Source organism: Pelodiscus sinensis, chromosome 15, assembly GCF_052426305.1.
Source record: "Pelodiscus sinensis isolate ZL-2025 chromosome 15, ASM5242630v1, whole genome shotgun sequence".
NCBI classification, from domain to species: domain Eukaryota; kingdom Metazoa; phylum Chordata; order Testudines; family Trionychidae; genus Pelodiscus; species Pelodiscus sinensis.
Window position 1 is genome coordinate 5,478,167 of NC_143066.1, and position 14,493 is coordinate 5,492,659.

The following is a 14,493-nucleotide window of genomic DNA, read 5'->3' on the forward strand; positions in this document are numbered from 1 at the left end:
GACATATCACCTGGAGAGAGATTTTTGGGCAAAGAAGTGGGAGAGAAGGATTCTGAGTGAGACAGATTGAGAGTGGAAATAAGGCATGTGTTTTTAACAGAGTCATTAATCGTTGGAATAACTTACCCGGGGTTGTGTTGGATTCTTCGTTCCTGACAATTTTAAGTCAAGATTGGATGTCGATTCCTAAAGTGGGTCTTTAAGAGAAATTTTGGGGAAATTCTAGGACTGTTATACAGGAAGTCAGGCTAGAATGCTCACAATGGTCCCTTGCCGTTTTGGAATCTGTGAATGTAAATATAAAACTAGTCTTTATTTAGTCTTCTCCATAATACTATTCTTACTAATAGTTATGTGTTGAAAAATCTAATCCAAGCATGTTGCTTGCAAGAAGGAAAGGAGAGGAAAGAACCATTTTTGCTTTTATCCATAAAGAGTACTCTGGTGCAATGGCGATGGTGTCTATATAAGAGGCTAGACAGACAAAATATAATGGGAGACTCCTTGAGAACACTATGCAGGATTGGTAAAAGTCAGGAGGTTGTAGAACGAAAAAAGGAAGCAGATCTAAAATCTCGGAAAAGGATATCATAATCTGTCATAGGAAACTAAAAGAGAAAAACAGAACAACATTATGGAGGAGAAAAAGGTACAACAAAGAAGAAAGATGTATGTTGTATATTAAATTTTCAAGTTGATTTACAGTGTAATTAAATACAGTACACGAACACTGTACAGTAGATTTGCCTTAAAATTGGTTGCTTTGGCAATCTCTACAGTTTTTTATAATGTTAGTGTTTGATTTGAGAACATAAAACAGAAGACACAGACACCTATCCAAATTCTGCAAAAATATTCAGCTTCAGAAGTAGGGACATAATAGTGTAGTCGATTAACCGATAAGCAAAAGCTTATAGGTTAATGCTATAGCAGTGTTTCTTAAACTGTGATAGAGATGCAGCCATGTTAGTCTAGTGTATCTGAAACAAGACAGAACTATGTAGCACTTTAAAGACTAACAAGATGGTTTAATAGGTGATGAGCTTTCTTGGGCCAGACCCACTTCCTCTGATCAATACGTGGAAGAAAATCGGCACAACCAAAGTGATACAATAAAAAAAAAGAACGCATGTGATTCACATTCGCATGATTGCATCACTTTGGTATATATGTCGAGTATCAGAGGGGTAGCCGTGTTAGTCTGAATCTGCAAAAGCGGCAAGGAGTCCTGTGCCACCTTATAGACTAACTGCAGTGTAGGAACGTAAGCTCTCGTGGGCAAAGACCCACTTCATCAGATGCATGTAGTGGAAATATCCAGAGGCAGGTATAAATATGCAGGCCAGAATCAAGCTGGAGATGACGAGGTGGTATATATGGTCATGCTGATTTTCTTCCACGTATTGATCTGAGGAAGTGGGTCTGGCCCACGAGAGCTCATCACCTAATAAACCATCTTGTTAGTCTTTAAAGAGCTACATAGTCCTGTCTTTTGTTTCTTAAACTGTGTTCTACAGCACACCAGTGTGCCGCGGAGAACAACAGAATTCAAAATGGCTGCCCTTAAAGGATGTTTTTAAGACTGAGGAACACCAAACAATTTTTTTTTAAATGAGGAACACCACAGCCCTCAATAACCTCTTTCTCCCCACCCCCACCCCCAACCCCCCGGGACCCTTTTTAGGTTTGTTTTTTGTTTTCTCAAACCAAAAAATAATGATCCTTGGTGTTCCTCATAAAAAAAAAAAGTTTGGTGTTCCTCAGTCTTAAGACGTTTAAGAAACACTGTGCTATAGACTACATGCATCTCCCCCTGCCAGTAAATTTAGCAGGCTGGCCAGCAGCCCAGCTCAGTCCTCGCTCGTGCTGGGTCTGGGACCTGCTCCCCTGTGGCTCTGCATTAAAAGTGTATTAGGAGCTAGGCGGGCAGACAGCCTGGTTCAATTCCAGCTTGTGCTAGATCCAGGAGCTCACATCCTCCCCTGGACAGGGGCTGCTGTATCAGAGGCAGCAGCGTGGGGTGACAGGCAGCCAGTCTGCGAGGGGAGCTGTTTTTTAAACTGGCACCCCCACATTGCTGTTTCTGGTGTAGAGGCAGCAGTGTGGAGTGGCAGGGGGCTCCTCAGGAGTGGGGCTGGAGCGCACCTGCTTCTGGCCCCACCCCCGGGACTATAGAATAGTCAACTAACCGATAAGAATTCATGAAGTTAATTGATTATTCAATTAATTGATATTTAACATCCCTATTCAGAAGTACCCTAAGCTCTATGGGTAGTAAGTGCTGGATAGGCTGTTCTATATTGAAAATTAAGTTAAAAACTTCTTTTATAGCTTATTATAGTAACTGTATCAGCTGTAGCTGAGAGCCAAAGTATAGTAGCCTCTTAACAGAAAGAATATTAACGCTTTTAGAGCAGTCAGAATGCTTGGCTCTTAAGGACTGTACTTTTAGGGTAAATGAAAGGTTAACATAAGGAAATGTAGCAATGCTTCAGTTGGCATAGATGTTTGGTAATCTCTTGCAAAGATAATTCTACTCTTGCTCTATATAGTTGTTAATTTGGCCTTTTCCTTAGGCCACATCTAGACTTGTGGGAAGATCGCGCTGCAGCGGTCGATCTTCCGGAGGCCGATTTAGTGGATCTAGTAAAGACCCGCTAAATCAAACACTGAGTGGGCCCCGTTGGAGCCGGTATTGCATGCTGTTGCGAGGTGTAAGGGAAGTCAATGAGAGTGTTTCTCCCATCGACCTGCTATGGGAATGGCGCCAAAGTTTGGTTCAAAGTACGTTGACTCCAGCTATGTTACTTACAGAGTTAGAATTGCATACCTTAAGCCACCTTTCCTCCACAGTATAGATGTGGCTCTTAGTTTCCATGCCTTATTGTGCAGTAGCACAGAGTGATTAAATGACTTTTAGGGGAAGTAGGAATCACTTGGTAGATAGAATTGGCCTTTAAAAGTTGTTAAAATAAGAACAAACTAGTTAGTAGAAATTAATTTCAATTGGTAGATAAAAATATGCTGATACAATTCATTCGTTTCATCTAATGGAACTGTGCACCTCTTTTTTCTATGCTCTTTAAGAAAGAAATGCCAAAGTGAAATGCTGCTTTGAAAGATGATCTCCAGGTGTAATCTTCCAAGCCCAATTCATTGTAATATGATGTTTGGAATACCCCATGTCATTGTTCAGCATGTTAGGATGAAAAGTGGAAACAATAGTTTTCCTTTGCCTCTGCAGTCACCATGCAGTGATGATCCAGTGTGTGCTGTGCTGATGTCATAACCACACAATCCCACTAGATTGTGACGTTAGATTATTGAAGTGTTAAGGAAGTGTTTTCCTTAAGGTTAATTTTTATATTCATATTTTTATATAGTGTATGTTTTACATGCATCTATTTTTATGAGGTAAAATCTTAGCACATAAGCCCTGTAGGTAGGAATGGTGTCATCTTTCTCATCATTACTACTATCAGTGTACTTTTGGGCTTTAAAATAATCTTTGGGATGTGTGTTTGTGTCATTACTGTATGAACGCCCCAGAGGGTCAGTGAGAAGAGACAATGGTATTGCTTCTGAGCTAGATAGTAGCTGATTAAGGTTACAGATTTGGCCTAGAAATGTGTAGTAAATTTCATTGCAGAGATGAGGAAGGAGGTAAGTCATGAAAGGGTCACCAGTTAATGTAGTTTTTGCTATATAAATGTGCAACATGGGGTGCTGAATGGTGAGGCCCCCAGAGGGGGCTGGGATTGAGGAGTAAGCCTACCCTGCACTGACCCCAGAGATTTCTGTCCCAGAGAGTTGGGTCCAGCTGCAAGCATTGCAAACTGGCGTATGGGGTTGCAGCACCACTCAGAGTTGCTAGCAGGAGACGGAGGGGTGAACAAGCCAAGCGCTGTGACTGTGTGTGCCAGGTCACAACACTTCTTGTCTGGGGGCCTTTTAACAGCCATTTTTCCAAGCTTTTACTGACTTTATTGAAATTTACATTTCCATGACCTCTGTGACAAAAAATCACTTATCTAGAGCCCTGCAAATCCACACACATCCGTGACTCATTTTTCTGGATGTGGATGCAAAGAACATTGCAAATTTTCAGATATCCACTTTTATCTGCAGGAATCCACACCTGCGTATGTGGCTGCTTGTATCTACGGCTCATTTTTGCAGATGTGGATACAAATTTTATATTCAGGCAGGGCTCTACACATACCCATACAGCAGCTAGCGAGGGCTGTAAATTAAATGTAACAGGGTAAAATGAGTCACCCTGTAAATATATAAGTGAATTAATCCATCAGTTTGATCTTAAATCATGAGGAAATATGCTGGTAAGGCTAGAATAATTAAATACAAATTACTGGTTGGTAATAAAAAGTACGTACAATCTTACAAATGGTTAAAAAAGCAGTGACAAACCGCATAAGGTATTTTCATTGTCACAGTTTAAATTGCAAGGGTTACTTTTCTTTAAATGTGAAGTTTTGCAAGACTGTAGATTTTGAATTTATTAAAAATTGTATCTTTTTGTCTGCTCGTAGTGTACTTTGACTGTTTAATGTTTAAAAAAACAGCCTGAAATAGTGGACAGACTTACAGTATGTGAACTTGAACCTTTAGGAGCTTCTTTGCCTGTGCAAATAACCATTAAAACACACTATGTACATTTTTATAACTGTAGATTACTCAGACTAAAACCTGTTTTAAAGCTGCGAAATCCCCAAGTCAGTAAACTTTCCATTTCTGTTGATTTGCTTTGGTTGAGGTGTGGCTGGGAGCCAGATTCATAAACTGATGTAATCTCTGTCAAGCAGCCAGTTGAATCTTTTTCTTAAAGAAAAATGCTGTAGTGTTTATAAAGTCTCTTACACATTTTAAATAACCATGAAAGGTTTCTTTATTCGTGTATTTGCAAAATGAGTTTTTTCCCCACTGTGGTATAGCTAGGCTGCCTATGAGAGTTGTATAAATTTAACTTTTACTAAGAAGGTGACTTTTTATTTGGGTTATAGAAGGTAACTAATTCTTATACAGTAGTAAGGAAAAAACTGAAAGCACTATGGCTGCATCGTAGGAGCAGTGAGTTAAAGATCTCTCTGACATTGATTCCATGTAAATTTTATGCTTCAGTTTCCCCAAGCTTTTTATCGCTACTCACTTGGTCTTTGATATTTTCCCTTCTCAGGGCTACAAACTACTCGTTTAGGAAATCATTTGGAAGATAGAGTAAACAAGTTTCTCCGGCGACAGAATCATCCGGAAGCTGGGGAGGTCTTTGTCAGAGTGGTAGCCAGTTCAGATAAGACAGTAGAAGTAAAACCAGGAATGAAATCCAGGTTTGTCCTCTTTTATTAGTCACATTTTGAAGTATATTTCTTGTGTAACTTTTTGCCTACCTAGGTAGTCAAACCTCACTAGTTTGAATTCATTTGAGATGCATTGTATATTATCTAAGTTTGGTAATTGGCAAGCAAGTGAACAAACCTAATAAAGACAATGCACTGTAACATTTATTTTGGGAGGTGTATTTTAACTTTTAATTTGCTTATATGGCACAGATAAATTCTGTAATATATTTTATAAAAAGAATGCCATCTTAGATTATGCAGTATTGAGATTTTATATTACTATTAATATGGAAGTAGTGAAGGAAAATCACTATTGTGCAGATTAGGGTGTGTAATTAGTACAGTGCAGATGAATAAAGTTCAACTTTAGTAACATTTCATTAATTATGTTGCCTTTCTGTATAAATTGGCTTCTTGAAATGCTTTTATAGTAAATGTGTTATTTCATGATAAATGGGATGGTCTTTGAAAGGCTTTATCCATAAAAATAATTTAATTTTCCTTCAAAGATGGCAGTGTTGACTGTATTTCACTTAGTAACTTCAGTACATTATAACTAATGTACCATTTATTTAGAGGCTGGCATTTTCTTTGGACAGTCTTGTACTTTGTGTTTGCATAGTCAATCTTAAATTGACTGTGAGGAAAAACTTTTGTCTCTAGACTTGATGCAAGTTGACCTTGCATTGCCATGATACCATTTTAATATGATTCTATACTGTTCCACAATTGGTACTTAAATATTTCTGGAAAATTAAATAATGTTGTAAAGATCTCTTTCCTTTTGGATAGAATTTTAGAGTCCGTTGATAGATTTCTTCCTTTCCTGCAGGTTTGTAGATTCTGGTGAAATGTCAGAATCCTTCCCTTACCGAACCAAAGCTCTGTTTGCTTTTGAGGAGATAGATGGAGTGGATGTGTGCTTCTTTGGCATGCATGTACAGGAGTATGGCTCTGACTGCCCACCTCCAAATACCAGGTATTTTTTCATGTCTACACCAGTGACCTGTGCACATGGAGCCTTTTAATACAGTCTAGCTACACATACTTCCACATATTGAAATATTTGTAATGCATGTAGTTTTACTACAGGTTAAATGCATTGAAGGCTTTTCCCCACCCCACCCCCAAAAGAGACTATGTTAAAAAGTACACAAAATTCAAATCTGTTTACTTCCATGCAAGCATTTACCATGATCTCACAATATCTTTGCCTGTTTTCCAAAAGGTGAAACAGTAGCAATATTTCAATTTTATTTCTGCAACTTTACATTAGATTCTTAGACATGTTTCTTTGGCCAGTGAAAAGTGTTCCTTCTCTTCTGAAATTCACTGCAGTTTTTAATTTTTGAGGTCCCTGCCCAAAACAACCAATTTGTAGCTGTTATAAAAGCTGAATGCTGGTCTATGAAGGCTAATGTACTTTGTATTTGAATAATTTTCTTTTGTTTTCCCCCTCACCCTTTCAGGCGTGTGTACATATCATATCTGGATAGTATTCATTTTTTCCGACCCCGCTGCCTCCGAACTGCCGTTTATCATGAAATCCTTATTGGATATTTGGAGTATGTGAAGAAACTTGGGTGAGCAAAAGTTGTCTGAATTCTTTGCAAAGCAGTGCTGTTGTTCAAAGTCATGTCAACATATGTTTATTCTATGTAACTTTTAATTAGAGTTCTGTCTGTCTTTGGGAGGAATGGCTTTTGATTTATTGTATCAATAAACACTTTCTCAAGTGTGTTATGAAACAGATATCTCCTCCTCCTCCTCTAGTGGGGACAGGGTCTGGATTTGTGCCCTTGAAAATCCTAAGTTATATGATTGGATCATGGGGCCCTTGTATAGATACAAGCTATTACTGCTATAAAACTCCCCAATATTTTTATAAGGAAGCAAGAAGGTTGAATCATTTTTAAATGTGGTTGGATTACATCTACATTTACATCTAGAAAAAAAAGGAATGTTGTTAAAGTGCTAAATGAGTGTTAATTTAGTTGCTATTGATTCTTTACATGTAACCTGCAGGTATGTGACAGGTCACATTTGGGCCTGTCCGCCAAGTGAAGGAGATGACTATATTTTCCATTGCCATCCCCCTGATCAGAAAATACCAAAACCCAAACGCCTGCAGGAGTGGTACAAGAAGATGTTAGACAAGGCTTTTGCTGAGAGGATCATTCACGACTACAAGGTTTGTATAACCTTTAATGGCCGGATTGACTTTACAGTTTGTTATAGCTAGACTACTTGCTGCACTTCAGTATAAGGGAAGTGACAGTGACTGTGCTGGTTAATGTTTGCTAAACATTGACATTCTTAGGCACTACCTTCCCTGGCCTACAGTTTTCTGCCTCTCTATTTCTGACGCTACAGCTTTTTAGCCTTTGTCTCTGACTTAAGGGTAATTTTTTGTGAAATCTTAGCAAAACTTATTCAGCCAGGTTTGGATAGAGAGTGGCTCTGGATAGGTAGCTGTCCGGTATATTAATCAGGCCTTTTTGAACAGCAGTGGTCCTGAAGTGCTTGATGTTGAAAACTGAATTTTGGCATGGAAAAAGCCTTCATTCGGGAAAAGTGCTTTGGGGGGTCGTGGCAAAAATTGGTTTTGATTTTGACCAAGTTATGACCCATTGAAAATCACATGCTGCAGGTGCACAGTACATTTGAAAGTCACTTTCTTGATGAGATTTTAAACTGTGTTGCTAAGGAAAGTTGTACTGTTGCTCTTAATTAGCTAACTTAGCTGAGTAGTGAACGAAAGGCTTTGTGGTGCTCTTGTCGCATTCATTGCTTATTTTGTAGCAGAAAAGATGTGTATCTTGTAAGTTTGTGGGAGAGATGTTCTTTCCTAGGGTCCTTGTCAAGTGTGGTGGTAGTATAGGGCATTTTTGCTAATGTTTAGCCTAATGACCAGATATTTTTTCTTTTAACAGACTCCTTAAGAAATTTCTTCTGTGTGTGATGGTCCCTGTTGTATTCTACTGAGGGTTACAAAGGAGAAAGAGAAGGCTGCTAGAGAATCTCTTCTTTTCTGATCAAATAAATACTTTGATTTGAAAAAAACTAAACATATGTTCACATTGTTAGTAACTTAATAATCATTAACTCTGTTTGTATTTGTGAGAGTGTTTTGAAATACACTGTAAACTCCTCTATGGGGAACCAGTTCCTTTCCAAGTGTCATACTGGATATGAAAAAAGCATTAAGCCATCTGAGTGCAGCAGATGTATCTCAGATTTGGCTATTGACTTCAGGCTCTTTTTGTGTATTCCAATCTTACCATTGTTTGACACATTTAACAGGACATCTTCAAACAAGCAACTGAAGACCGGCTGACAAGTGCCAAGGAGCTACCTTACTTTGAAGGTGATTTCTGGCCAAATGTGCTAGAAGAGAGCATTAAGGAGCTAGAACAGGAAGAGGAGGAACGGAAGAAGGAAGAAAGTACAGCAGCTAGTGAAACAACAGAGGTAAGTTACACTTTTCATACAGCATTTGGCCCCAGATCAGAAAGTGGCCTAAGTTCCTAATCTCAACTAGAGCTCATGTCTGGCACTGGTAATATAGTTCAGAAAGGTAAGGAAAAAATATTTTAAACCAAAGTTCCCTTCAACTGAATTTCTGGCTTCTTTCCAGATAAGTTACAAATTCTACGTCCATTTTTTAAATAGTAAAAATGTTCATGCCAAAGCTAGTGTTTCTATTCCCTTAACCAAGGGATGTCTGAGAGCTATTTTGGATGCTGATCAGTTCACTTGATAGTCCCTTTGCTGAATTTTCAATTTCAAGCTACCTTAAAATTATCTGAATTTTGAGACTCTATTTAAAACCTGAATTCTTCTTTCTATGGCAAGCCTATGCATGTCAGTTTGCAGAGATAGGGAATTAAAAGTCAGCATTAGTACTGCTAATTGCTAACAATTTTTCATTGACTTAGCCCATGATGGTGGATTGTGTTGTCGTCTTCAGTACCGAACATGCCCCAGTCCCCATCATTACAACAACTGAACCCTCCCATCCACTCTCTGGTCCCCAGTCGTCCTGGTGTGGCTATCTTTGGGTGCTGACACCCATGCCCTTTCCTCTGTCCCAGTAGCCATACTGGGACGCATGGACAGCCTATAGGCATCATACTTCTCAGGCAGCTAGTGTCTCCTGTCCAGTAGGCTGTCTGTAGTCTTACAGCCTCTGCATTCAGAGCCCCAGGACTTTAAGAGGACATTTTTTTGAGGAGCAGGAGGCCAGACTAGAAGAGGCTACTACATGACAGATATCTCTTCCTCCTCCCTTCACTGGAGGAGGCAGTGGTGTCCCTTCCACCATCACTGGCCGATGATTTCAAACTTCATCAGGACTTCACACTAAGAGGGTTGCTGACATTGCAAATTCCCCTTGAAGTGAAAAACGTTCATCACAAATTACTGGCTATATTGCACATCTCATCCTCTCAAGAATTGTGCTCTCAGGCAACAGGGCATGTTCACTTTCTCAGGTTGTCCAGCAGACACTAATCTCTATTGCACCAACATGTGAAAAGACTGAAAAGAAGTCGTAGGTGCTCCCCCAAAGAGTAAGACTTTATTTTTACATGTCCACACCTTAACTTTATTATGCATGCCATTAATTGGCAAGGCAAGCAGCGCCACGCTAAGTCAATGCCATGTGACCGGCTGGAAGAGGCTAGACTTGTTTGGAAGGAAAGCATGCTCCTTGGCAACTTGCAGTCCAGGATTTCAGCTACCAAGCCTTAATGGCAAAGTACAACTGCATGATTGATGAAAATTTCAGCACCTTTACTGACCACTTGCCAGAAGCACCAGAATAGTTTGAAACCATCCTCCACGAGAGCCAGCTGGTAATGAGAATGCCATGCCAGTGCAGGCGGGATGCTGCAGATACAGCGGCCCGCTCAGTTTGGTGGGTTTCGTTGTCACACTGTTCAGAGCTGCCATAGGAAGTATAGTCAATTGCTCCCTTTCAGGGACTCCAGACTCTGATGTCACTGACTCCTCTCGTCACATTTTCCAGGATTCCAGAGCCTAGGGATCTCCACACTGGGACAGACAAGGATATTCAATTCACAACTATCTCATAGACCAGACCACCACAATTACTCCCTCCACAGTGGTACTATGAGCCACAAGGAAAGAGACCTAGAACAAAAGTGGAGACTGTCATCCCCAAATCATCAACATCCCATCCCTCAACCTCAGTATGCCAGTTTTGATGCCTTGGGTTGAGTTCCTGAGCAACCACTCCTTACACCAACATATGCAACACACGGGCCTTCCACATCCCTTTGGATGTCACCTAGCTCTCCTCCTCCAGAATTGGGGTAACATCACTTCCAACAAATGAGTCTTGGAAATCATTTCCAAACATTTGTCCATCCACTTTAATTCTTTCCCTCCTCATTCCTCTTCAAAGACCCTTTTCACGAGAGACTCTTACATCAAGAAATAGATCACCTGCTGTGCCTCAGGGCTATAGAATGAGTCCGTGTTCACCTCCAAGGCAAATAAAAATTCCAAATATTTCCTGATCCCCCAAGAGAGAGGAATATTGGAGACGCACATCACAGTAAGAGCTCTAAGCAGATGTCTGATGGCACAAACTGTTCGAGATGATCACGCTGACAGCTGCTATTCCATCCGTGGAGCAGGGAGATTGAGTCTTGCCTATTGACCTACAGGATGGCAGAATTCCATATCTTAATCCTACTATCCCATAGAGGATTCTTCCAAACTGCCCTTGGGAAAGAGCACTATCAGTGCAGGATACTTCCCCTTGGCCAGTGATCCACACCCAGGGCTCCAGTGTTCCCTCTAATGTTTTATGTCCATGTGCAGAATGAATGTTGTTATATATACCAGTATGACATCACATCCATATTGGTGCAAATAAAAAATGTATCCCACACCCGGATGGTGTGTGGTGCAGGTGGGAATGGAACAGTGATTTGGAGTGTAGGGGTTGAGAGCTCTGACTGGGGGTGTGGGCTGGGGATGAGCGGCTTGGGGTGCAGGCTGCCCCAGGGGGAGAGGACTGACCCCAGCCCTCTTTCAGCACAGCAGCTTTGGGCCACAGTAGGGAGGGGTGCCTGTGCCCTGGCAGCAGGTCTGTGCTGGGGCTAGGTTGGGCCAGATCCTCTTTCTCAGGCCGTAGCACATCTGGGGCAGCGCCATGCTGGGTCTGGCAGGGAAAAGCATCTCTTCCACCACAGGGCAGGGGCTAGCGGAAAGGCAGCTCTCCCTGCTGCAGCCCTGAGCTCCTGCACGAGGCTGGGAGGGGATCTGTGGGCAGCTACCATTGCATCTCCCTCCCCCAAGGCTGGAGCCTATTCCCCACAGACACTCGGCTACCCGTATGCTCTCTTGACACCCAGCACAAATGGGTAGCTCTCACTTACAACAGGCACCATCTTGGTGCCAAGATGATACAGAATGAGGGAGTGCAAAAGGGCACCTTTACTTCAGGCTGCACTCAGCAGTCCTTGGTTGCTGCTGAAGACAAATCCTGTTTTTCTGCCTTTGCACTCACTGAGTAAGAAGAAAGTTTGGATGAAAAAATGCCAACCTTTTACGTAAGGTCCAGTGTAGATTGGCACAAAATGTACAAAAGCAATTGAAGGAAGTTTTGGAGGACCTTACCAGTTTTTACAGGGTGATACCACCATCACCATCTCAGAGGGAAATCTGGTTTGGACTAGTTAACAGCAAAGAGCTGGAACATTATTTAAGGAAACTATGGAATTTGTGACTGATCCTATACAAGAAGGTCATAGTGATCCCAGACTAGGAAGAAGAGGCTGAAATGTGGCTGATAGAACATAACCCTGGTTTTCCTGTCTCTCCTAGCATTTGAGTGAAGAGCTAGATTTCTGCCCTGAACATATTTTTGCGGAGGAGGAGGCTGTATCATTGTTGAATTAAAATTTTGGAAGGAAAGTAAAGGAATGCAGGATGGTTGACAAAGTGGTCAGCTTTGAAAAGACCTGCCCTTGAGTCTGATTCCCATCAGCATCATCAGCGTACTTTTTAATGCACCCACATGGGACTTGGTCAGAACTTTGGTACAAATTAGGTGCTTGAAAAATGGCATGAACTGATAAAAACATTGATATTTAAAAGCAAAAGCAAGAGGGAAAGAAGCTTAGCTTGATAGAAGAGTGCTTACTGAATTGCAAACGTCTCAGTTTAGATAAAACTGACGAGGAGTCCTGTGGCACCTTAATAGATTAACAGATTTATTGGAGCATAAGCTTTTGTGGGTGAAGACCCACTTCAGTTTAGATAGTTTTGCCTTCATGTTTGAATACATGTTTACAGAGAATATCTGTGTGTTTCATTTCACAGAACTGTTACTGATCATACATAAAACTGATCCCTTAGTCGGCTGTGAAAATCCATATTGATGGGTTTTGAAAGGAAATTATTGTCCCTGTGTTTGCCTCTACCATTTAATATACAGTCATTATGGCCTGATGTGTGTCTACAGCTGCCTAGCATATGCCCTTGTGAGGAAATTCTATAGGAAAGGATCGTATATTTGCAGTAGCCAGATTTCTGAATGAAACTGTTTTCTTTTTTAATTTTAAAGCCTCCAAAACACTCATCTTTGTCTGCACGTTGAGCCTCGGGATGCATGTGGTTTCAGAATCACAAACCTGCTTGAAGTGATACAGCCCAAAGAGCATCTGAAATCCCAAGGCCAAGCAGATTTTGTTAAACTCCTAAGATATTGGTGTTTTGTAATAAATAAATAAACTTACTAGCATGCTGTGAAAGATAGTGTGCAAAGCTTTCACACAACATTGCAATTAAAAAAAAAACTGTATAAAATCTCAAATCCTATGTTGCTTTAAATTGTTTGAAAATTAATTTTTCCTTCCCTTGCCTGACAAGCTTTAAATTCATGCCTTCTATTTTTCCTGAAAGATTTGATATACCCATGGTAGCATGGCTATAAATTGGAACAAAGTCACAACTCTTGACAGCAAAGGGCTTGAATGAAACAATAGTCAATGGAACAGAGTTTTGCAAAGTTTAACGTTCTTCCATCATATTTGTTGCAGGGGAGCCAGGGTGACAGCAAGAATGCCAAGAAAAAGAACAACAAAAAAACCAACAAGAATAAGAGCAGCATCAGCAGAGCTAACAAAAAGAAACCCAGCATGCCAAATGTGTCCAATGATCTGTCTCAGAAACTGTATGCCACCATGGAGAAGCATAAAGAGGTACAATCACAAATAGTGCTGACATAGGGGATAATCTTTTGGAAAATGAGGCATGACAATAGTTAATTCAAAACAGTAAGGAACAGTGTTTGTGACTGCAAATAGACTCTTATTTTTCTTTTGCAATACATATTGAAATAGTTTACCCTCATCTAAATGAATTCAATCACACTATTTCTGTGGCATGGTACAAGTTTTATTATTGTTCTTGTGGTTGTTGTTTTTAAAAAATGTTTTGGAGTTATTTTTATCACCGGTGTCATTTTTCCCATTTGCTTGCAGGTCTTTTTTGTGATTCACTTACATGCTGGACCTGTAATAAACACCCTGCCTCCCATTGTGGACCCTGATCCGTTACTTAGCTGTGATTTGATGGACGGGCGAGATGCCTTCCTTACTTTAGCAAGAGATAAGCACTGGGAGTTCTCCTCCTTACGCCGATCCAAGTGGTCCACACTGTGCATGCTCGTAGAATTACATACGCAAGGGCAGGACCGTTTTGTCTATACGTGCAATGAGTGCAAGCACCATGTGGAAACAAGGTGGCATTGTACTGTCTGTGAGGTATGTGCAAATGTGTCTGACTTTCTTGTTTTCCTTCCTTTCCATGCTTTTCCTTCTAAATGTGCCTCTTTCTCCTTAAATGTCTCCTTAAACTGCCCATAGTCAGAAACTGATTCTGAGCTAGGTTTAGAGCTTGTCAGCATGAGTAAACTGCAGTAGCACATCAGTCATTCTCGCTGTGTGTCAGTTGAGCTATTGCCTCAAGTTTGGCAATGGAAAAACCTCTTCTGTCTCTATAGTGTCTGTGCTATTGTTGTGCCTCTAGAGCACCTGTAGTGTACACATAGGCTAAGTTCTTTCAGGTAAGTAACTTTGCTTTGGCTCAAAGATCCTCA

At 40.6% G+C, this 14,493-nt stretch overlaps 1 protein-coding gene across 6 annotated transcripts in view; it reads left to right on the top strand.

The window, feature by feature from the left end:
• Positions 1-14,493, top strand: part of CREBBP (CREB binding lysine acetyltransferase) — a 179,225-nt gene that overhangs the window by 158,755 nt on the left and 5,977 nt on the right. For all 6 annotated transcript variants that reach the window (XM_089782216.1, XM_089782217.1, XM_089782213.1 and 3 more), the window contains 7 exons: positions 5,195-5,345; positions 6,190-6,336; positions 6,827-6,940; positions 7,383-7,548; positions 8,661-8,828; positions 13,433-13,594; positions 13,877-14,158. In XM_089782216.1, the coding sequence (XP_089638342.1) occupies positions 5,195-5,345; positions 6,190-6,336; positions 6,827-6,940; positions 7,383-7,548; positions 8,661-8,828; positions 13,433-13,594; positions 13,877-14,158 (1,190 nt within the window). The remainder of the gene's footprint in view (positions 1-5,194; positions 5,346-6,189; positions 6,337-6,826; positions 6,941-7,382; positions 7,549-8,660; positions 8,829-13,432; positions 13,595-13,876; positions 14,159-14,493) is intronic.